The 24,464-nt window shown below is 38.6% G+C and overlaps 1 protein-coding gene across 4 annotated transcripts; it reads left to right on the top strand.

Moving 5' to 3' along the window:
* Positions 1 to 55: 55 nt before the first annotated feature.
* On the top strand, positions 56 to 24,433 carry TBC1D31 (TBC1 domain family member 31). Of its 4 annotated transcripts, none has more exons than XM_027645728.1 (22): positions 56 to 136; positions 2,461 to 2,607; positions 3,166 to 3,281; positions 5,157 to 5,335; positions 8,259 to 8,410; positions 8,830 to 8,989; positions 9,230 to 9,430; positions 10,602 to 10,778; positions 11,575 to 11,654; positions 11,760 to 11,906; positions 12,175 to 12,308; positions 13,281 to 13,414; positions 14,006 to 14,185; positions 15,215 to 15,447; positions 16,058 to 16,210; positions 17,725 to 17,860; positions 18,782 to 18,874; positions 20,607 to 20,747; positions 21,595 to 21,789; positions 22,207 to 22,357; positions 23,294 to 23,410; positions 24,096 to 24,433. In XM_027645728.1, the coding sequence occupies exons 1-22, from the start codon at positions 60 to 62 to the stop codon at positions 24,227 to 24,229; spliced, it is 3,237 nt and encodes a 1,078-aa protein (XP_027501529.1). In that variant the 5' UTR covers positions 56 to 59; the 3' UTR covers positions 24,230 to 24,433. The 4 variants fall into 4 exon arrangements, with proteins under 4 accessions (XP_027501529.1, XP_027501528.1, XP_027501530.1 ...); XM_027645727.1 differs by having other exon boundaries at positions 24,087 to 24,433; XM_027645729.1 differs by lacking the exon at positions 20,607 to 20,747 and having other exon boundaries at positions 24,087 to 24,433.
* The last annotated feature ends 31 nt before the right edge of the window (positions 24,434 to 24,464 follow it).

Raw genomic sequence — 24,464 nt, 5'->3', positions numbered from 1 at the left:
CCGGCGCGGGCGGGGGGCGGAGCTCCGCGGGAGCGCGCGAGCGGCGGCGCCGGGCTGGGATGGAGCGCTGCGACCTGGGCGGGCGGCGGAGCGGCCCCGTGTGGGCCCGCAGGGCCGGGCCCGCGGCACCGCGGGGGTAACGGGGCAGGGCAGGGCCGGGCAGGGCAGGGCCGGGCAGAGGGGAGCAGGAGCTCCAGGGGAGGGGGCGGACGGGGCACGGCCGGCCCGGGCCCGCCTGAGCGTCTGCGGGCTGGATGGAGGGGCAGCTCGAATATGCCCGGGTAGAAGGCGGGGGAACACGTTCCCCTTGAATCATAGAATTGTCAGGGTTGTAAGGGACCTCTGGAGTTCATCCAAGGCAGGGTCACCCAGAACAGGTGACACAGGAACGTTTTGAATGTCTCCAGAGAGGGAGACTCCATGCCCTCCCTGGGCAGCCTGTTCCAGTGCTCAGGGTAAAGAAGTTCTTCCTCATGTTTAGTGATACTTCCTGTGTTTTGATTTATGGCCATTGCTCCTCCTCCTGTCGCTGGGCACCACCACCGAAAAGAGTCTGGCACCATCCTCTTTGCACCGCCTTTGAGATGTTTATTGCACTGATGAGATCCCCTCCTGAAGGCAGAGCAGGTCCCCCAGGAGGCTGTGAAACCCCCGTGCTCAGGCTGCTCACAGCTTGCCTGGGCACTTACCCCAGTTTAAGGCTTCAGTTTGTTTGTACTGAATGAAATGTCGAGGGGAATTCCCAGAGTTTAATCACAGTATGGTGTACAATGAAAACACTGCCTGGCCCAAGCTGAAGAGCAGCAGCATGGATACTGCTTTGAGTGCCTCTGCCCTGGGGACTCTGGATGCAACCCTGTGAACTCCTAACTCTCTTCTCCCGAGTCTGTTTAGTAGCAGAGGAACTTTTGAAAGGCAGAGTGGCATAGAGAAGGTTGTGGGAGATGCTGTAACTGCACTGATAAGTACTCAGGTTTCAGGGTGGTTTTAGAAGCAGAAGTCATAACTCACTTGTCATAAAAAACCCCACATCACTAGATGTCAATTATAATTTAAAATACCTTATCTTTCTAGTTTCAATTTTATGGCCCTTTTATTGTAGAAAAGAATGGGCTTAACAGTGAGGTGCAATTAGTTTTGTCTCTAGTTTGTACCATGGCTGTATGGCCCTTCTTCTGGTGTTTACTCAGACTTTGTATCCTACCTCCACAGCTGCATGTGCATGCTGGGTGGCATATTCTGTGTCTTAGAGAGGTGACAGCATCTTACATAGCCACAGTCACAGCATCCAGTCAGTGCTCTGCAGTCTTTAATCAGCCTGCCAATGTCCTGCAAAGTTTTAGATGTTTAGTTTGACTCTGAATTTATATCTAAGTGATGATAGAAAATAAATTGTTTGCTTAGTAAGCTTAATAAATCCAGGAGTAGCAGATTTCCCAAATCTTACTGTCCAGGTTCCCGGAATATCCTTGCTCTTGCAGCTTATTCTGCACATGGGTTTCATTTCTGCATCTGGCTCTGTTTTAAGGGACAGCACAGTGCAAGGATAGAAGTGAAAAAACAGAAACTTTTGTTCAGTAATATCTCAGATGAATAGTGATAAATATGGCTTTCTTCATAAAATCATAGAATGGTTTGAGTTGGAAGGGACCTTAAAGGTCATCGTGTCCCAGCCACCTGCCATGGGCAGGGACATGTCCCACTAGACCAGGTTGCTCAGAGCCCCATCCCACCTGGCCTTGAACACTTCCAGGGATTGGGCATCCATAACGTCTCTGGGCAACCTGTTCCACTGTCTCACCACCCTCACGGTAAAGAATTTTTTCCTAGTATGTAATCTAAACCTATTCTCTTTCACTTTGAAGCCGTTTCCCCTTGTGCTGTCACTACATGTCCTTGTAAAAAGTCCCTCTCCATGTTTCTTGTAGGTTCCCTTCAGGTACTGGAAAGCCACAATTAGGTCATCCCAGAGCCTTCTCTTTTCCAGGCTGAACAAAATGTTTTTGGAGACTGTTAAAGGAAATGATATTAGAACTGATGTACCCCCACATCTAATCAAAGTGGTTTCTTACAGTAATGCACAGCTCTGTTTTCCAGCATGTTTCTTTGCATTGGTAATGACGAGCCAGGTTCCTTGCTGAGAGCTGAATTGGGCTTTCAGATGCATTGGTAGATGATCCATCAGGATATATCTTAGTGTTATTCATTAATAATGAAAATCAGGCAACCAGGAGCCACATAAGAGGATTGTGAATGGTGGATTTCCCCCATCTGTTTTATATGCCTCCTACCTACCTTCCAACACAGTGAATCACTTCCTTTATAGTATATTTTTTATATTAAAAATATGTGGTTTTATTGAAGATTTTTCACATAGAAACATTTTAATCCTAGGTCTTGGAGAAATACATAATAATAAAATTATTCTAAGCACAGTTGTTTTGCTTGCTTTCTTCACAGACTTATAGTGAACATAATCCATGGTGTCCAAGGGTACCATTCAAAGACAATACGTTTTCTGAATGTGGCTTTTGACGATTCTGGAGATTCTCTCCTTGCTGGAGACCTCCAGGGGAATATATATCTGTTTGACTTGAATGGAAACAGGTAAGAATATTTCTGTCAAGTCATTTTAATTGTCTGAGACATCCGTAACCTTCAGGGGTGTGGAACTTGCCTGGGCAGGATCCCATAGGTCAGGTCTTAACCCTCATTTTCCCGTGAATGTGGAAATAGTAGTTTGCTCAGAGCTGAAACTACAAGCCGATGTCTCATGTAGCCTCCCTAAATATTATTTCATTAGTTTAGCTGCTCAAAAAGAGCAGAGGCTTGTAACTAAGCAGAACAGCAATTTCATAGAACTTAAGTACTACCCCAAGGAGTTATTCTTTGGTCAGTATGGATCAATGAATGAGCCATGAATTGCAGTTAACTAGTGGGTTTTTATTTGCAGAAATACGTCAACCAGTCTTTTCAACTTTTCACTACTGAGTTTTAAAATATTAGGACTGATTTTTAGATTTATTGTAATTAGATATGATTTACTTACTCCTTTTGAGTTGATTTATTTTTTTCTCGGTGAAATATATATTGAAACTGATTAAGTTATTACTTCACTTCAGGAACCAGTCTCCTAACACAATGAGAATGTCTATTTTTAAATAGGTTCAACCTTGTCCAGCGAACGATGCAGGCTTGCACTGCTTTGGCATTTAATCTTCACAGAAAGACAGAGTTCCTGGTGGCTTTGGCAGATTATTCTGTGAAGTGCTTTGATACAGGTAAGGAGAAATTTGAAGGATTGGTATAAAAACCTATATAATTTTAGTTTTGATCTTGAATTCTTGGACAGGTTTTTTTATGGAAATCATACCGTGTATTTCATGCCATCTGTCCAAAAAAGAAAAATTTAGGCCCATGGGGGTTATAGTCTTGTGGGTAAATGAACCTAAATCAACCCTTTGCTTTACCAAAGTTCCTCGTTCCCACTAAGTCACCCAGGCATCTGTTTAACTGAAGTCCAGCACAGATCACAGTTATATATGTTATCTTTTTTTAAGCAGTTCTGTATATGTTTGCTTAGAATGAGGTGCTCTATTATAATAAAGTCGAAGTCAGTTGACAGTATGTAAGTTTAGCAACTGAACCAGTTCTTAATTATATTTACAGTAAAATATTTGAACAAAGTCACAATATAGAATAAAAGAACTGTCAATACTTTTGAGTATTCAAGTAGTTCTCTATCCTTGTTCAAAAGCAATGTTAAAAATTAACTTCACAGGCCAACTGTGTGTCTCTGTCTTGATCAGAAGTTAAATGGTGAAGGGCATTGACAATTGATTCTTCTTAAGTTGATCTTTATCAAAAAGTGCAGTTGTAGTGTCTCTTAATCTGGATTTAAATATTTTTAAAAAGCTGTAGGAATCACTCATCTGCAATTTGAGGATTTGAGACTGCTTTATCTGTGAAGATTTTAATGTAACACAATGTTCCTCAAAAGAGAGGAAGAATCAGAATTAAGGTCTGAAATCCTCTGCAGTTTTTCTCTTCCTTTCAACTACACCAAGACAAACTTAGATGTTTGGGTGCACTTAGAGCAATATTAACTATTCCAGAAAGTACTGAATGTTTATATGGTGCTGTTTCCAGATATCAAGTCATACTCAGAAATGTTTTAAAATATAAATGGTATTCACATAAGTCAGTATTGAGTGAACTATCCTTAGAGGTGTATTAGATAGTACTTGGTGGGCTCCATCCCCTTCTTTAGAAGCTGTGCTGTCTAATCCCATGTCACCCCTCAGGTGATGATAGCTTTAAGCACTCAATTGTTTGTAAGCACAGCAGAAAGTTTGACTGTTAATCTTTATGAGCTGCTCTATAGCCATTTCCCACGTTTGATGCCACAGCAGCAGGTCAGCTGGAGCCACCCCATGGGCTGTCAGGCAAACCACCCAGTGTAAACTGTATTTGCCACAAGTGCAGTTTGGTTGCTGAGGGAAGATTAGTGGTCATGCAGTCACAAGTGGGAGACAATGTAGACAGAGGAGCCGTTTCCTTAGTATGCAGTGCACAGTATAAAAATGTTTTGGATCCTAAAGGAATTCATTAAGTGTTGTTTTCTGACTGTACCTTTCTGTAGTCATAGCCAGTTGCCATTAAACCTTTCTTCCTTGCACCTGTAAATAGCTGCATAATCATTCACACACTCTGTCCACAAGTAAAAACAAGTGGAGAATTCTGACTAGAACATTCAGTCTCAACTTCTAGAGGTTACTGTGGGTGTTCATGTCAGATATTCTCTGAGGCATGGTGAACTTACCTGATCACATTGTTCATGGCTTTTGAAGATTGATTTTTAGGCTAAATTGAACAAGTCTGTGCAAGTTGGCTTTCTGTGTATAACTGAGCATAATTTATAAAATCTGTTAGTTGGAGATGTGGAGAAGGTTATGCCTCTCTAAGGTGTAATAGCTATGTGAAGACTGATACCTTTATTCCTTGTTTATTGGGCTGTGATGGTAAATGGTTATATACTAGTAATGTTTATAAGTCTATTCCACTGCATAGTGTTGGCAATACAACTAAGGTAGTAGTTCTTTCACTTTGAATTACTTTCATATCCTTTCCATTTTTTTTTTAAACAACTTCTGCAGAAACCAAGGAGTTAGTTAGTTGGATGAGAGGCCATGATTCATCGGTGTCTTCCATCTCTGTGCATGGCTCAGGCAGGTATGCTATCACTACTTCCACTGATACAGCACAACTGTGGGACTTGGACACCTTTCAAAGAATAAGAAAGCTCAATGTTCATCAGTCTGTGGGTATACAGAAGGTGAGTAAAGAGCAGTTGCTAAAGGGTGAACAAGCACACCTCAGTAGGCATAACACCACATAATAAAATCACATTTGTAAATATTATTTCAAATACAGCTGAATCTTTTCTATCTTCTTTGGGCATATCATCTTAACTGTCATCCTAACACATCACCCAGATCACTGAAATACTGACTCAGTAGTTGCAGAGATCTGCTGGGAACTTTTAAGGAACCTCCATCTTTAGAGATACTCAAAACTTGCTTGGATATGACCTTGACTATCCATTTTAACCTGGAAGTTGGAGCCATGGTTTAGATTGACCTTGCTTTGACCTGTGGTGGGCTCAGAGGACCTCCATAGATTGATTCCAACCTGAATGATAGTGGGATTTAAGGGTGTTGTTAAAAACAGTTTTGGTGTCATAATGGTCCAACAGTCACCACCACCTGCCCCATTCAGCTGCTTATTCCAAAGCTGCTCTTCTGTCTGCACACTAAGAACTGAATGTAGGAACAAACAAGGCTGAAAAGGAACTCAGCAAAAAGAAATTGCTGCTTTTCAGCCCAGTGGTTTCTTTTTTTCTGTTTGCTGCACAGACACTTATACTGGGACAGCATGGGATGACAAGGATGACATGTTTATGTCAGGGAGTGGTTTAAATAGGTCTTCCTTAGAGTTACATTGTTTTAAACAGGTCTGCCTGCGCCACCAAATGTCACACTGTGGCATAAGTACTAAGGAAAGTTCTGACACAGAGCCTGGGCATGGCTTGCACACGTGCTGCCCTGCAGTGAATACTCTGACAAACACCACTTCAAACCAAACTTCTCGTCAGGCTGGTCACTAAAAAGCCATGCTGATTTTGCAGAGAACAAGGCTATTCATTTGAGTGCCTTCACTCTGTTCTAGGTCAGGCAGAAATTCTGACAGCTTAAAACAGTCACGTAGCAATTACCATAAAAAATGATCCATACATCTTTGTTTGTTTGTTATATTGGAACTGTTGTGTAGTGCATGTTGCTAAAATAGTTATAATATCTCCCCTCCAAAGATGGCTGCATTTCTTTAGTGGACAAGATCTTTCTACTGCTCAGTATCTTTCTTTGTGTAAGCCATGTGTAGGGATTTCTTATTGATAAATGGCTCTTGGAATTTGGTAGGATCAGGATGTTAAAGCCAAACAAGGGTTGAATTAATAAATCGTATTTGGTAAGCAAGAGCCTGCTCTTTTTTTTTTTTTTTTTTAGTGCTGCCATTTCTGATAGGACATTATGCAAATGGTCTGGATTTCATTTTCCTGTCTTTAGAATAATGATATTTATTCCCATGCCATGATTTAAGACATACAGATAAGTAAGTGCTTTATTGAAGATTAGATTTATTATTAGACTGCAGCCCTGACACTCAGTGTCTAAAGCTGGATTCTTGCTCACTGTCTGAGCTTGTGGAGTAGAATCATCAATCTCATATGCTTTTTGGTGCCTCTTTACTTAAGCCCAGCTGCACTCTATCATATGCCTTCTGTTAAGCTGGTGTGGGACAAAGCTAGTTTAAAAAGAGAGACCGAGCTGCACAGTGTATGGACAGCAGGTGAAACAAAGGAGAAGGAAGACAACATATCTATAGTGACCATTTCCAAAGCATCACTGCTTATTCAGTATCTCCTTGTGACCATCCTGGGGTATTTTTCTACGAGAAAGCAGAAAATTAGGAGCTGTTCAGTAGTCCAGTTTGCCAAAATTTAAACTTCATCCATCTCCATGATAGACATCATCTCTCATTTCATTGTCTGGTCTTCTTCAGGGTCCCTGAAGGAGGACAGACAGCTCAGTCTGTCTGAAGATAAGTGACTGTGGTAGGTGAGGCAGCTCTTTCCCTGCAGGTAATTTTTACTCACTGTCAAGTGATTAATTTGGCTCGAACATCCAAATTCCAGTCACTAAGATGAATCCCATCCCACTTATCCAGATTTACAGATTTTCAAGGCCCTAAGAGACCATTCAGTCCAAAACTCTGAACTTTGTAGCACTGACTGTTAATCTCAGCCAGTGAGTACTTCAGGTAGTCCCTCAATGTTCAGATATCAGAAGACATTTTCAGTTTCACGTTCAAAATTGTAGATACTGGGAATTTACTGAAGCTGCATGAGCTGCTGCCAAAATAGAACCTCTGATCTAAACCAATAATTTATCATTAAGCAAGAATGTATTTGATGACATCCAAAAATGTAAGTAATCCAATTTTTTTTTCTTTTGGAAACAGGTTGCATATAAACAATAAACATGTTCAGAATAGTTGCAAAAATATATATATTTACAGACTTTTTTGTTCTATCTTCATTCATCCTCACAGTAAAATCTGCATTTAATAGTTGGAGAATAGATTGCTAAACATTCTACAATATTTTAAATAGTTGTATGCAAAACTAAGGAGTTTAAGTCTAGAGATGAATGCTTCAGAGAGTGCATTTGCAGGCTCTTGGTACTGTTTGAATGCTTTTTAGTTTGTAGAAGATGCAGGAAGCAGTTGTTCACTGACCAGTTCTGGCTCATGTCTCCCATCCCCTCCTGCTCCTGGGTTTACGTTCCCACTACTTATATTGCGTTTTCTGTAGCACCCACTAGAAGCCTCCACAACACAGTTTTAACAGTCATAAAAATAACACAGATAAAATTTGTGTCATTTTGGCAAGTTGAACTGGCTTAGCAAAGGATATGACAAGTTGTGAACCAATGCAAGGGAGAGCAGGCCCAGCCCTCTCTAGGCTGTCCCAGGGGACAGGACCAGCTGCCTGTGGGATCCAAGCCTTGCACAGTTACAGCAACAGCCACACAGTCATGGTTTCCTGCCATGTTTTATTTTGCCATGCACTTTGGTTCAATTTAGAGTGTACTTCTTTGACAACATTCCATTTTTTTTTCTTTTCCATATTCTTCCAGGTTTTTTTTCTTCCATTGAGTAACACCATTCTCAGCTGTTTCAAAGATAATTCTGTTTTTGCATGGGAATTTGATACTCTTCACTGTAAATACCAGTTGCCATCTCCTGTAGAAGGTTCTGTATTACTTTATAAGGTGTTTGCAGTTACCAGGTAAATTGCTATTTTAAACATTCTAAAGCAGACTACAAAAATTGTAGTTTTAAACAGGTTCTCTTTTATTTGTAATAATTTATGGAAGTATTGAGCTATATAATAAGATAAGCTTTTGAAGTCTGCTGTAACTGGTACTTTCAGCAATGACCAATAGCAGTGTTTATTATAGTCCAATAGCAGTTGAAATAAATAAAGTTGATTTTTAATGACCATTAAAATAAGGTTTAAACTATCCTTTACCTTAGCAAATGTTATTGTTTAGTAGGTGTTTTGTTCTTGTGGGAGAATATGACAAAGTAATGGCAGATTCAAAAGTGACTTGAGGGCTTAGAACAAAATGTACCCTCTCTCTCTTTAGCTAATACTAACTTAAATTATAATATGCTGATGGAAACTTTACCTCATCTGTAATCCAGAGATGGCCGGACCTTTGTAGCTGGTGGAAAATCAAATCATCTTCACTTATGGTGTTTGGAATCAAAGCAGTTGATAAAAATAATCCAGATGCCTGAGAAAGTGCGAGCTGTCCGTCACCTGGAATTCCTCCCTGACAGTTTCGATGGGGGTTCCAATCAGGTCAGTTTTGTTACAAAGCTTAAGACAGGAATATTTGGTTAGTTGATTCAAGACCTATACTTTGAGGGCTTTGGGGGGGGACACTGGGGATATGGACCTGTACCAAAAAAAAAAGGAAAGTGACTGTGCTCAATCTTTGCTCAATTGCTCTTTTAGCTTAATGGAATCTCATTGCTGGATGGAGTATTCCACTTTGATTTACTCTGACAATATTAATTGAGGAATCCTTTTAACTTACAGGTCCTTGGAGTGTTAAGTCAAGATAATATTATGAGGTTTATCAATATAGAAACATGCAAACTCCTTTTTGATATTGGGAGTCCTGAAGAAGGAATTAGTACAGCAGCAATTAGTCCCAATGGACGGTATATTGCATCAGTAATGGAAAATGGAAGCCTTAACTTATACAGTGTCCAAGCTTTGACTCAAGAAGGAAATAAGGTAGAGTGTTTTACATTTCCTAAAACAGCAGTAAATCCTCTTGAAGTTAATATTTGTCTACATATCTTTTGTATCAGCAGTAATTTGCAGATACATGTGGGGGAGCCATATTTAACAATACAAGTTTAGAAAAAGTGGTTTGTAGAGTTTCCTTCATAGTTCCTCCAGTCTGCCAGGTAATTTGATGTTTTTAAGGTATATATATCACTGTGTTTCTGGTGTTGGAACAAGGGGGAGATGCTATTTCTTTCTACAGCAATTTGCATGCATCAGTTCTTTGCGGAGTGATGTTTGGGGGGAGATGGAAGCAGCATAATTGTGCTGCTTCTGTTCCATTTCCAATAGGAAATGTTTAGCAAGTAATGCTCTCTTAAAGTGTGGGCATGAATGGTATTTTTATTACTAGTGATTTTGTTCTTCTTACTGTGTTATTGGATACCAGCATCCATGATTTATGGCACAACCATACCCCTAATCTTTCCTAAACAAGAAACATTCTAAATACCAGTTCTTATTTCATTAAAGTAATTTATTAATGGGAGTTAGGTTTCTAAATCCAGAATTCCACATATCTTTAATCACCATGTCTTTGAAGTAAACAGTAACCAGCTCTGGGTAATGATGGAGTTGGAGCTGAGGAAGGATGTGTAAAGATGTCACATGCATTCCATTTGCACTTTTGCTGACGGTTTGACGTGAACTGGGAGATCCACTTTGTTACTTGCTTTCCCAATCTCCAGCGTTGAATTAATTAATGCCTGCCCGACACTGAAGACTAATTAAAGTTTGTAAAGGTCTTCTGTATTCTTTTTAACTGGTGCTATAGAAATGCAAAGTATTTTAATGACCCTGAGAAACACACTAAAGTAATAACCTTAACAGTACGTGATACACATCCAATTATATTTTAGTGTTTGCTAAGCAAAGAAATGACATGATTGAGTTGGTTTGGAAGTTATATAAACCTTCTTATAGTTAAAGCAGTTTTTATTCACTGACATTCTTTTTCAGAGATATGCAATCCATATACATCTATGGTAGAACTGTATCTCTGTTCTTCTTCCTATGGCCATCAAACTCAGAAATGTGGCATGTAAAATAAACAACAAATTATAGTGTTATATAATCTGTCTTACAAGATTTTAACCAAGGTATTTGCGCTTAATATTAGCCTCCACCATCCATGTTCAAAGTTGTACAAGATGGGTCCAAGTCCACATCAGAGACAAATAAACTGATAATGAAAGTAACTCCAGGAAGGTCAGAGGGGTCTTGGAAATCTAGAGGAAGCAAAATTCAAACCAGATTGCTAAAACTGCAAGGAAATGCATCCCTTGAAAATAAAGAGGTAGGAAGAAGTTGCAAATATTTTGTTCTCCCATCTGCAGCATTTAAATTTCATTGCCATTTATTTTAAAGAATAAGTTCAGGCACCGATGCACTTGGATGTTTGAACAGAGAAAGGATTAAGGAAATTTTAGTACCATTTTCTCTCTCTCTTTAGCCTTCCTATACTCCTATAGTATGTGACACAGCCAGAGATACCTCCAGTCATCTTGGGGTACCTCTGAGGTTGTTCAAGCAACTTGTGACACATTTGGATATTTGCTAGATCTGATCCGCTTCCCTGCTAGCAAACTGGCACCTTTAAAATGTCTGCCTAAAATAATTTCATTTTTATTAATTATTTAGAAGATGAATTACTGTTAAATTTATTTCCCTTCTGTCATCACTGTGCCGTTTTCTCTCTCTGTCTTTATCTTGTGTCTCCTATGTACACACATATATACATACACATATCTGTGTGTATATATATCCTCCTGCAACATATGTCACCATATGATCTATTTCTTATGTCAGTGTTCTTTATGGTTTGCTATATCCATCATTTAAATGTACATGGTTTAGTCAGTTAGGGTCTGATCTGCTTCTCACTGAAATCAGTGGCAGCTGTTCCTTGAGTTCACGAGACAATAAATGATGTTTTGAATTATCTTTTCTTTGTTGTTGAAATACCTAGGACTATGTAACAAATAGCAATAGACATTTTATTTTTTAAATATTATGTCAGGAACTTCAATTTTTCGATCAGAGTGCAAAAGAGAGCAAATCATTACATTTATTGTTGATCCCCTATTTTGTAGAATGAGTTGCCGGGTGGATTAAACAAGAAGCGTCTGCGGGCTTTATTGAAAGGATTTGGAGAATATCCAGCAAAGTACAGGTATTTTTTTTGTGTGCAAGGTCATGCTTGCACAAAATAAAATTGCTTGTATTTACTGGCCTATGAAAGAGAAGTTGCTTGACTAAGGCTGCATTTTAATTGCAGGATGTTTGTTTGGCGTTCCTTATTACAGCTTCCTGAAAACCACCTGGCATTCAGTAGCTTAATAGATAAGGGAACCCACAGTGCCTTTGTAAATATTCACAATAAGTATCCCATCAAAAGCAGGAAACTGCTGAGAGTTCTACAGAGGTAAAATATATATTTGTATTTATTTAAATATTATAGATTTTTATTTTCATATAGTGATCTGAAATGTATCCTCTGAGCTGGAATCAACTGTAAGGAAAATTCTAAAATGAAATAGTAGTGCCTTTATGTAATTTTGTTTTGATAACACATACAATCCTGCATCTGTCTTGAAGTTCACAATCTTTCTATGTTGTGGTTCTAAAATACATATTATAATTTTGTCTGGTTTTATATTGATTTTCTACACCCTGTTTGCCCTTGTGCACAGGACCTTATCAGCTCTAGCTCACTGGTCTGCTATCTTTGCTGAGACACCTTATATTCCTTTGCTGGCATTCCCATTTGTAAAATTATTCCAGAACAACCCGCTGATCTGCTTTGAAGTTGTTGCAACAGTAGTAGGTAAGCAATGATTTTAAAAACTCAAATATGCTGCAACATGGTTAAGCTTTCCAATGCAAAAGAGCATTTCCTGCTGAAATGAATGAGGTATTTCCTAAGAGGTCATCAGGCTCTCTTCTAATTAATATGTAGCAACTGCGTGCCTAAAACAAAAACCTCAAATATTAGACTTCCTTTTGCAGTGTATCTAGCAAAAACTTAGCAGTTTTAATAGTATTTGTAAAGTGTAATCAGCAAAACTAAGTGTATCTAGCATAATTATATCATAATAATGAGGTCTCTTAGATGTGGGAAAAGTAGTCACACCCACCTACCCCCTCACCCGCTGCCAGTCAAAAGGGAGTGATCTCTTTCAAGGTTTTATTGTGTTTAGTTGTCCTAAGCATGTGGCAACTCAAAACTAGACATTTGTCTGAACACTGACTGTGGCTGTCTTCTGAAGAAACATTCTAAATTAAAGTGCTTTACGCTTAAATTAATTGTTGCAGCTGCTGCTAAGCCTGCAGAAGATACGTGCTGCCAAGCATACGTACCCGCTTTGCAAACACATGCTGTTAGTGGACAAGTATCCAAGTTTACAGAAATTAGTCTTAGGACGTTAAAAATTACTTGATCCAGGCTGTAGTTTCATGAGACAGAAATACTGGTTTAAGTATTGCCGTCTGCCTCTGATGCCTTAGTCCCACAGCACACAGAGTTTTTTCATTTTATATTTGAGCCTTAGTTCTTCAGTCTGATTCACAGTGTGCTGACACAAAAACTCATACCAGTGCAGCTGGAGGAGCAGTGTACTGTGGGAATGGTTTAGGAATAGATGCTAGGAAAGAGAAGAGATGGGAGTATCTTAAACAGCCTTTGCTGCCTGAAACTACCTCTTAAATTCATGGCTGTTGTAAACAAACTTGAAGGTTGTCATGAGTCTGTCACTCTGGATTACAGTGGATTGTGTTGGGCTTTTTATTCTCTTTTCAGTTAATTTTTGCCAGCACTGGTTTGAATATTTTCCCAATCCTCCAGTTAATGTCCTTAGTATGATGGAAAATGTTTTGGCACATCATGACAAAGAACTACTCCAGCATTTAATAAAATACAATGTGACTTCACAGGTAATGTTCTAGCCAACTTTTGTATACAAAAATGTACTGCAGTGAATACTAGGGCACTAGTCTTATTTTGATGTAGTTCTATTTTGGGGAAGTTTTCATTAAATAACTCTCAATTAAATATGAGAGTGTAAAGAATATATCATTGCTTTCCTGCTGTTCTTTCTTGTCTGTGATCATAAATCTCATGCACATGCTACTGTAGTTCTTAGAAGTTCTTTGCTTTCAAGTCCACATTGCTTGAAAATCTACTCATAAAGTTATAAATGTACCTTTTTTTTTAAGTGAACATAAGTGTGATGAATTAATTTTGTAATTCCTGTTCATCATTAGGGATGATTTTAGCTTCACAAATTTAAACAGAACATTTAGACATCCTGTGAAATAAGAAACATATTTGTAATCACCCCATATTTACTCTGAATATTTATAGTTGGTGATGAAACTTATCTTCAAATGGTCTGGTTTATTTCCTGTTTCTTTCAAAAATCAATAGATTCTTGGTATAAGGCAAGAAAAATCATGTTATGTCTTTTAAAGGGATGGTAAAATTGTACTAATGGATTATTTTATCTTTTTTCCTAAATAATTTAGGTTTATGCTTGGCCTCTCCTAGAAACACTGTTATCGGAGGTTCTAACAAGAGAAGAATGGCTGAAAGTCTTTGACAATATCTTCTCCAACCATCCTTCATACTTTCTAATGATTGTTGTTGCCTATACTATATGTTCCAGAGCTCCTTTGCTTCAGTGTAATCAAGCAGCGGATTTTGAGGTAAACTTCTTTATATTCAAGTCAGTCATGTGCAAGAGATGTATAAAATATTGTATCTGTTGTTAGAGAGGTTAGAAGGAGATGTTAATTTCCACATTAATATATTAATACATGTTTCTGAACAAAGTTATCTGGTACTTGACAAATATACAATAAATGAGTAAAACATTGAGCAATTTCCTGCATTTCATGCAAGGAGAACTTTAAAAGCTTTCATAAGCTTTCTAATGCCACTAAAAGCCATTTTGTAAATTTCAATAGTTCACCAACCACAAAATAATTCTGCCTCTTTTTTGGGGATCTAATGTGGACTTCTGCCTCTGGAGACAATACACAATCGTTCTGTTATGTTGCTTCATAATCCTGTTTTCAAATTTGCAAAATTAGGCAGTATTATTGAATGTTCTCTGAAGCTAAATGAAAATGTTTCCTTATGTTTAGCCTTACATGGGGGAAGGAGTTTTTTTCTTATGAAAACATTTCTGTAGGCAAATAAAGGGTTCCACCTCTAAAATGTGCTTTTAGAGTCAATTTGACTGATGTTGAAGAGCTAACATTATTGCCGTGTTTAGTAATGACCAATTTAGATATTTTCTTGGTAAATAAAGTCTTTGATGGGAAGAATAGTCCTGCAAGAAGAGAAACTTCCAATCTTCATGGTTGAACACCAAAAGTCAAGGGAGGTTCATCCAGTGATAGGACTGTCTGTTTGGGCAGTGGAACACTCTAAATTGACGCTTAACTTTCCAGATCCCTTACACAACAGCCATTTGAAGAGAAGGAAAAGAACCAGAGTGTACTTTCACAACTCAAAGAGGTTTGGTTCAAGTCATTTGAACTGGTAATATTCTATGAATTGGTAGGGATAACTAAATAAACCCTTTGTAGATTTACTGTTGAAATATAGATCTTGCTAACTTACCTAATTATTCCCAAAGAGCTGTAATAAAAATAAATATATATTTATGTAAAAATACATAAAAGTGTATAATCTTTTGTAGAATGTAAATGGAAGCATGTCTCTTACAGTATTTCGTTCATCACCGTAACAACCTGGAGATCACAGCTGTGATTAAGGAAGCCTATCGTCTTATGGAGGCTACACCACTAGACATCCATCCACAGCGTATGCTTGAGGACTTTATACCACTTACAAAAGGACAGTACCCTATATTTAATAAATATCCCAAGTTCATTGTGGATTATCAAGCTCAGGAACGGGAGCGGATCAGACAGGATGAAATGGAATACTTAAAAGAGAGGTATTACTGGGAAAGTTGACGACAATCTCAGACTGGGAGGGACAGGTGGACACAATTGCCTTTGTCTTTTGTAATGCATATGCTTGAGAAGAGAGACAAGAAAGAAGATTCAGGAAGATGACTTTAAATAGTTGCTAAAGGTTCAGTATTATTTGGTTTGACACATTTTGAAGTCAAATCATCAGTTTTATCTTAAACAAAAAATATTTGCTAATTCGCAAAAAATATTGGGCCAAAGGTGATCGACTTGGAATCTCACAGTCAGAGCCTAAACCTTTGTTGACTTTGTGGGTCCAATTTTTGAAGGGCCAGGAGTTCTTAGCCTGCTGTTGAAATCAGTGGGTGCCATGATGCCAAGGCACCTTTAGAAACTGGTTTTTGTTAAGAATGTGAAGAAGAAAATACCTGCACTCATCTGCCATGCCCTATTTGTCTCTAACAGTATTGTAACTCTTCCTCATGTACTTTATCAGTACAAAGGGGATGCTGTATTCTGTCATGTTGTCTCATTTCAGCAGTTCTTTGCTAATACAGTCATTAATTTCTAAGTAATCAAGTAAATTCTTGATAATTGGTTTAAGTTATTAACATGTGACCTCCTTCCATTTAGACAATTAGCACATGAATCAGAAGCCAAAGCAGAGGAACAGAAAGCAGAAGATGAAGCCTGGTATCAAAAGCAGAAATTACTTCGAGAAGCTGAAGAACAGAGGCGGAAAATGCTGCTGGAAGAAGAAGAGAAGTTGGCAGAACAAAGGCAGAGGTATTGTCATATAAGAAGTATTAGGGGTCTGGCTATTGCATCCTGCTATTACATTTTTAACCACAAGTAAAGGAGAAATAACCACTAATTTCTATAAATTGTAATGTGGGATAACTGTGGTCTGGCAGGTCATATTTTGGTGTGAAAATTAAGTGATCTGGGTCTTATTACTGCCTTGCCTGAGGGAATACAGCAGATTAGAGGTCAAGTCACTTCATAATTTTTTCTCGGCTCCCAGCTTTTTTTCTGGTCTCTTTGAATTGGGAGTACTTTTAAGCAGTCAGTTGCTGTGTACTTGCACACTGAGACTTCAGACTTGCACTAACCCACGCTGCAAATATGAGAGTTCCTATAGTATCAGTTATCGGCGGAGGGGGTCAGACAGAAATGCACACAAATCAATATGATTGGCAAAAATGTCTGCTTTATTAGAGGACAGACAGTTTATAAGCTGCCTGTGACACACAGGCATGTGATTCTTCCCCAGGTTACATTGGATACATAAGGAAAACATACTGTGGTGTACAGCACTAATTGGATAACAGCAGGTGTCCATAAAACTTGTTTTCTTGCCAAAACAACTCCTCCTTCACCTTGGCACAAGGCCTGCAGCCATATTAGTGGCGCAGTATTTTTACTGTTTGCACCCAGCCATGCCAAGGCAAAGGTCTCAGAAATGCAATAGAAATTGTTCACACAATTTCTGTCCTCCGACAATCAGTGACTGTATCCAGTCTTGTATTTCTAGTGGATCTAGAAAAAAGACTGTTTTATGTATCAGTTGATGAGCAAACAGTTGTGACAGTAATGAAGCTGAACTGTTAGTTTGTATGTTTTGCAGTTGTGAAGGTTTAAGAGAATGTCAACATCTCCATAGTTTCTTAAATCAACTAATAGTAATTGTAGAATCAGGTTGGAAATGACCATTAAGATTATTGAGTCCCACCATTAACCCAGGGCTGTCAAGTCCACTGCTAAACCCTGTCCTTAACCATCACCTTTGGGAGCACATCTCTTAAACCTCTGTAACCACAGAGGTTTTTTTTAAAAAAAGCAGTGAGATTTTTTTTTTTGCAAAATTTATTTGCAAAATATTCTTCAGTTTATGGTTTTGTTCCTTGAAAGAGTTTCATGTTTACCAAATAAACTTAGGACTATTTTTGTGCAGCAAGAGGTACCAGGACACTGAAGTTATTCTAAGGAACGGTTTCCAGTTTTGGATTGTTGCAATACTAAACTAGTGCTTATTAAAGTGGAACAGAAACAGGTCCCGGGACTTGAAAGCTTAACTGGGGACATTGCCATTAAACAATGTTTGTGTGTCTGTGAATTTAGTTTTGCCTCATAAATGAAAACCGGAAAAGTTACATGAATGAAAGCAACTGTCCTAAACTTTATAAGTTAGAGATGAGTTCACAGTAACTAATGGCTAACTGCACTGTAAGTTTGTGCTCTTTGGTACTGACCTTTTATGTATACAAGTTCCCTTGTTTCTGTTTGTTTTGGCTTTGAAGACTCACTGCTATTAAAAGAGATCTGAAAGTAAAGGAACTACAACTTCTAGATGCTTCAAGAAGGCGTTTTCTGAACTACCAGCAAGATCAGCTTCAAATGGAACTGAAACGTCTTGATGATGAAATTGCAAGAAAGGTTGAGCATTGCTAAAGCAGTTCTTTTCTAGAAGGTTTAATAGTGAAAATAAATAAGGAAAAAATGCATAACTAAAATTGTAGTTGATGTACTGTGATTTGTGAGGCCAGAGGTGTATTTAGTAAGAGATGGACTGCTTTAAGTGGTAAATGCATAATTTTACAGGGGGGTTTTGGCACTTAGTATGTTCTACTGGCTTACTTTACTGGGAAAATTCCTCAGAAAAGTCAGATTCGTCTGATTATCGGCAGTGTTGAAAAATGTAATGAGTTCCTTAAATGGCTGGTGAATTCTCAGCTGTCTGTGGGCTGTATGTCCAGATTGCAAATTAACTCTGCCATTGATTGGGAGGCTCCGCAGTGGCCTCTGGCCAGGCATGGCTCTGTTTCTGTGTTACCAGCTCGGGGACCGTGGCATGCAATGCTGAGAATGGAAGCTTTTGAACCTCGTGGGCACAAACTGAGCCTTTGCAGGGCTGTTCCCTGTGTCTCAGCACCACACTCTGCAGAGCACAGTGCACAGTGCGTGCTTGTTCCCTCAGTCAGGGTGCTGGAAGACTCGTTAGCTCCAGCTCAGCACATGTTCTGCCAAGTGGCCACTTGCCCACCTGTCTGCTGTCCTCCTCAGCCTTCTGGGTTCAGAGACTCCTTATTCAACTCAGAGTTGCATCTGGCAGGTTATTAGCACTAGTTCAAGCCTGACATTTCCCTAACAAGCTTGGCTGCATGTAAAACTCTTTCTGTGCCTCTTCTCCACCTTACCCTGAGCTTTTGATGTGCAATATTTTCTGTTCATGGTATGACAGAAGATTAACTAGAACTTAGGAAAGGGTGTATCTTGGGGGTTTGCACATTCTTGATAATGTTTTTTTTAAGGGAGAAGAATTTCTTTACTATATTTTCATGTGTTTCTCTTCTCAAGGCATCCATGAGAGAGCAGGAAACAGCTGCTACTGTTCAGGATGTAGAAGTACGACGGATGGAACTTGAATCACAAAGACAGCTTTTTGAGCAGGTAATTGTTAGGGAGCTATACACATGTTTAATGGTTCTTCCTTTAAAGTTCTTGGATTCAATTATGTTCATTCAACCAGACTTTGTCAGGAAAAAGGAGGCCTTTTTTTTTCCTTTTCCTCTTTCATACCTTTATTTTAGAATAAAACCTCTGTTGATAAAACCATTAGCAGAACTCACTATTATCTCTTTTTTTGGGTGAAAATACTCGTATCGTCCCTGTTTTATTCTTACCCTGTGCAGAGAGATCATTTGGTTGCTGCAGGATTTAGCTGTGTGCTCAGCTGCTTGAGGGAAGTAAGGAACAGGTAAATAAGAAATAAGTCTATAACAGTGTGTTCCTGATCCCAGAAACTCCCACCTTTTCATCTGTGATATCCAGATATATCTACGTTTTCTGGAGAGAACAGTATAGCAGATTGATGTAGTTGATGAAAAACTGTCTAGTTGCCAACAACATCATTAAGCAAAAAGGAAAGGATGGCTTCTTGGGAATGTGCAGTTCCTTTCTGAAATGACTGACTTATAATTCAGAGATCGCTAGTAAATAATAAAGGGCTTTAATCAGTAATACTGTTTAAAGTTAAATATGAGTTAATTATTATAAATAATTATTATAAATTACTGAAAAGGAAGGATGCCAATGGAAGGCTTTAGAAATGTTTGTTTTGGTTAGAAATAGTAAGTTAAGTGTTTAGAAATCATAGCTACATGTGCCCATCGTGCATGTGTGTAGATCCAGTGGAATGAAGTGGACACTCACCTATCTAACCCTTATTTTGAAATGTGTGTCTGCTTGTGTGTGGTTTTCTAAAGATTTTGGCCATATACTTTTTATAAGCCATGCTGAGCATAACTGGGGTAAATTTCTGTTAGCATCTATTTATTAAATACACAGCCAGTTGGATTGTGGCTACATAACACAAACCAGGGTAAGCTCATTTGTATTTTAGTACATGTAAAGTCAACTCTTTAGGGGAACTGATTCTACAGTGATCATCCTCTTTAGTCTAGAAAGGTAGCAGATATTTAACTAACTGAGGATATATATCTGCCCACAAGAATCTGTGCAGACAGGCTTTCCCTGCCATGCCCTGAACTGTTTTGCTGCCATCAGTGAGGGGCTTATTCCAGCTTAGAAGGTTGTGTATCTTTACTTTGCCTCAGCTACTCAGTAGATTCCCACAGGCCTGGGAAGGGGTTATTTCTTCTCCGGAAAATTGTGTAGATTTGCCCTGGTGAACATGAAGAAAGAGTTAAAATGCTATTTCTAGATCTGCTGCTGGTTTGTACTGCTTTGGCAAATCATCTCTGCATTCAAGCTGCAGATGTGATTATTATAAGTCCCAGTACCATGAAACACAATTATTATTTGTGAAACATTTTGAGGTTTTGGCTAAAATTTGCCATAAAAAGTAGAGAATATTTTCATGATTAATCTAATTCATTTAAGTTGGAATTCTGGTTTTATGCTCCACTGTAATCCGAGGACTGGAATTACATCCATATCAACCTGGGAGACCACTGTCATGACTCTAGTGTTAGTGTAATTCCAAGTTAATAAAACAGCAGGAACTATCATTTTCTTGGACAGCTATGATATGTAGTGGGATGAGATGTGTGGATATATTCATATACTAGTTTAATGAAATTTTAATAAATGTTAAAGAGGCAGAATTACAAATGTGAGCTAGTAGCTTAGCAACAGTAATTTTTCTTTGTGTGTTTGGCAGCATCTAATCAAAGATCAAGAGGCAGTTACGAAGGAAATGAAAGAAAAGGTGGATGCCCATCAAAGAAAGGTGGATCTGGAAGATCACTGTGTTCAGAGATTGATGGAAATAGATAGAGAAGAAAACCAGAAAGCTCAGACAGTAAGATGACTGGATCTTAACATGTGTTTGGGGTAGCCAGTATGTTATCTAGTACAAGTAGTACTAGTTAATAGTATTATGATTGCAATTAACTAGTTCAAGTTCATATAGAAATATTTTCTAAAGAAATCTAATTTCTAAATACCTATATTAATACATTAGGATGCTATGTTTGAAGTTTTGAGGTTTTTGAAAATATGACTGAAGTGTCCAAACATCTACATAATTCTGAAATTCCCTGGATCTGCTAGGAATATTAATTTTTTTTTCACTTCTCAACACTTAGAAGGCACATAAGTCTCAAAATTGATTTTCAGAATAAGTCATCCTCCTGTTAAGGAACATGTTTTGTTTGTAACCATAACAAAACAAAAGTAAGCCTCAAGTGATCTTTCACTTGGTTGTACTTGGCAGGAAACTCAGCGGTAGAAGATGTCTTCTAGATCACAGTAATGAATGTGTGTAGCTTGACATTAGGAATTGTTCAGATTTGCAACCTCAAAACTTGTAACTGCACAGTTGGAAAAATAGTTGCAGCTATCCCACTGCCCATATGCTTGTCATCTGCATTTGTATTTTGTCTAGAAAAAAACATATGGGCCTGAGTTTTTGTAAACAGCATTCGATTTTTGGAAGCAGATGGATGTGGGTGAAAGTACTGGCATTCAGGTATCAGTCTTATGTCAACTGCACCTGTAAATGAGTGGCACTGCAGGAGCAGCCTCCCAGCAGGGACATCCAACAGTGATACTGGAGAACACCTCAGTTCGTCTTGCCTGGTCTGTAGGTAGGGCTGTGCAACTGGAACAGACTAAGTGGATTGCTGGTAAGGAAGGTGTTTCACTAGGTGGCTGAAGGAAATGTAGCCAAAGCCGAGCAGAAGCGCATTGACACCGACTGGAGGCTGCAGGTGCTGCAGAGGCTGAGGCGCGACGACCAGGACCGGGAGAAGGTCTACGAGGAACTAGTCAAGCTCCTGCATGACAACAGGGTGAGAGAAGCTGAACTGCTGAAGGCCATGAGGGAGACAGAAGAAAAAAAGGTATTTGCATTATTTCTTTTTCCTAAGTGGGCCTGGCACACTGGTCTTTTACCCATAACGTGGAGACCATAAAGCTGAAAGATACTAGAGAAATATTTTGTTAGGAATCTCCTTTCCTGTTTTGACTGGAAGTTTCTGGAAGAACTACAGAAAATTGGTGAGAATGTTTTAGATTTGGGAAAGTATATTTCTATTTCTGTAAGTTCCTCTCTTTTTTTTTTTTTCTCTGACCCAAGACTTTTGCTTTTCTCCAGGTGTTTGATTGAGACATTTTTCAAAATAAAACATTCACACATCTTAGTAACATATATTTTGAATTAAGGGTGAAGTGTAATCTGTAATAATCCAGATGGTTTAACTTGTTGTTTTTTCCTTGCAACACATCTGTTGAAGACATTTAATATCTCTCTTGCACAGTGGGAAGACATTATACAGAAAGAAGCTCAACTAGAGGAAGAGCAGAAGGCAGCTGCTGCAGCAGATGAGCACAGAAAGCAGTTCTTAGATGACAAAATTAATGATGCATTAGAATTGTCTGAAAAGCTGGAAAGGGAAGATGGTTATTTTGGTGAGCATATAGATAATGCAATTCTGTGTGGATGTTGGCATGAAGCATTCAACAACTCAAACTAAGTGTCCAGTATTAGGGATAAACTTAAGCATAACTCCTTTACATAAGTACTTTTTGGCAGTATTCTTTCATGAAACCAATATATCAGGCTAGACTTGGAAAGAAATCTCAGTTCAATATCTATCAGATGCAGCTATATAAGTGACATTTATGGTAGGGACACAGGTTTACCTCAACTTAAGCCAATCCATTAGAAATCCTCTGTCAAATAAGGTTGTCCTGTGATGATATACACTATTATACCAGAAGTGACTTTTCCAAGTGTTTGTTCACAGAAGAAAATCACATGTATGTGCTTTCAGAACTGGCCAGTACATCTTTCCCAAATGCTGCATTTGTGTGTTTTTGCAGATATTTCTCTTATCCCCCTATGTCTTCAAGGCTCACACAAAATTAGTGGTTAGTATTAAGGTTAGGTAATTAGTATTGCTTTGGGCAAACATTTTCAGCCTTTGCCCTTATTTACTTAATGTTTTTGGTATGGAGTAATTTCCAAATGCACATTATTAAAATGGGTGTTTCCTTAAAACTGCAAGTATGAGTGGCCATATTCCATATGATCTTATGGTATATTTGTCAGAAGATTAATTATATAGGAAGAAACAGCACATGTAATTTCTTAGAGAGCTGTAATTTCTTAAAGGGAATTTTAAGAAATTAATGACATTACAGAGCTGTAATTTATTAAAATGAAGTGCAGTGATGCATAGCCTTGACCGATAGGGTAGGAACATTGACTTCTAATTCTGAGCAAATTGTACTTGCCATTAGCTGGAGCTTCCTGAAAAAAAACTGTTTCACCTCAAGCTAGGAAAATTCACTAGAAACTTACACAGTTTTAATTCACAAAGAATCCTTCTCTCCATTCCACAGAGAGACCGTGTGATTTGAAGGCCAGACGTACAGAGAGAGGAGTAGAAGTCCAGCAGGTGCTGAGGTCTGGAAACATCTGTCTGAATGATTTATCTGCATTTGTGCAATCACCACACAGTAAGTTTCAAAGTTAGGACTCTGTTTTCTTTCATGTTTAGTTTCAGAAGCATTACTGGAACACCTCGTTGTGTGATTGAGTCATTATTAGTTGTGTGGGTGTTTAGTGGATAGTAAACCAGTTTATTGTTGTGTTCTATTTCACACCTGAAAAAAAAGTCCAGCACACAAAGGAAGTGCCTGAAGTGTGTCACATTATGAGAGTAGTCCTAGTAAACCTCAGCTTAGTTTAATCGCATTCTGACCTGATCATTGTAGCTATGCTTTTCCTATCTTCATATTTATGTATGATTTGGGAATGTTGAGAAGATGTGGAGCTGTCTTTCATCGAAATATTACTGGGAGTTATAGTCAAGAATTAGTCTAATCATTTTTTCTGGGCTGTCCTAGCAACTGGCAGGGAAAGCACAATTTAAAATCCTGTGCACCTTATGTACAAAACTCTGCAGGCAATGGGAGCATGTATCCATGGACGTGCTGTAACCATCCATTAGCATCTGACCTTCTGGCAGCAAAACAGGTGCTGCTTTCAAAGAACTTGCTCTTTGCAGGTCTGAGGGCTGTCTCACATACAGTGGTACTGTGTGCCAGAGATACCTGTTTTCCAATAGGTATTTGTAGTGTATGTGGAAAACCATTAGCTGCAATACTAAGTCCGAGTTTTCTTGCACTCCAGTGTCTTTAGACAGAAGACGAGAACTGGCACGCCAGGAGCGGGAGCTGATGGCAGAAGTCCGGCGGCTCAGACAAAGGCTGATCTCACAGGCTAAAAGTAGACACCCTCCAGCTCATTTCCCAGCTACAACGTGGACACCGTGACATGCTTTGCTCTGGACCTCAGCTGTACTTTGAAATTATTAATCAGTGAAAAGCTAAATATGTATAGTGTGATTCAGGATGGGTCATAGACTGTTTATTATAACAGCCTTTGGAGATATTTTTTTATATAAATGCTAGATAGAAAATATGTGTTTTGTTTGCAACCTTCTTGTTATTTTTTACTTAAATAATAAATAAACTCAGTTTTTACCACTAGGCTATTGCCCGTGCAGTA

This window comes from Corapipo altera, unplaced genomic scaffold (genome assembly GCF_003945725.1).
Source record: "Corapipo altera isolate COAL_440 unplaced genomic scaffold, ASM394572v1 51, whole genome shotgun sequence".
NCBI classification, from domain to species: Eukaryota; Metazoa; Chordata; class Aves; order Passeriformes; family Pipridae; genus Corapipo; species Corapipo altera.
The sequence above is the reverse complement of the archived record's forward strand: the minus strand, read 5'-3'. Positions and strand labels throughout refer to the sequence as shown.

Excerpts from the sequence above, each read along its gene's own strand:
- TBC1D31 (XM_027645727.1), top strand. The coding sequence starts at position 60 with ATGGAGCGCTGCGACCTGGGCGGGCGGCGGAGCGGCCCCGTGTGGGCC. Across the intron at positions 5,336-8,258 it reads AGTCTGTGGGTATACAGAAG|GTTTTTTTTCTTCCATTGAG; the intron begins GTGAGTAAAGAG and ends ATATTCTTCCAG. Across the intron at positions 20,748-21,594 it reads AAAACCAGAAAGCTCAGACA|GTGGCTGAAGGAAATGTAGC; the intron begins GTAAGATGACTG and ends GTGTTTCACTAG.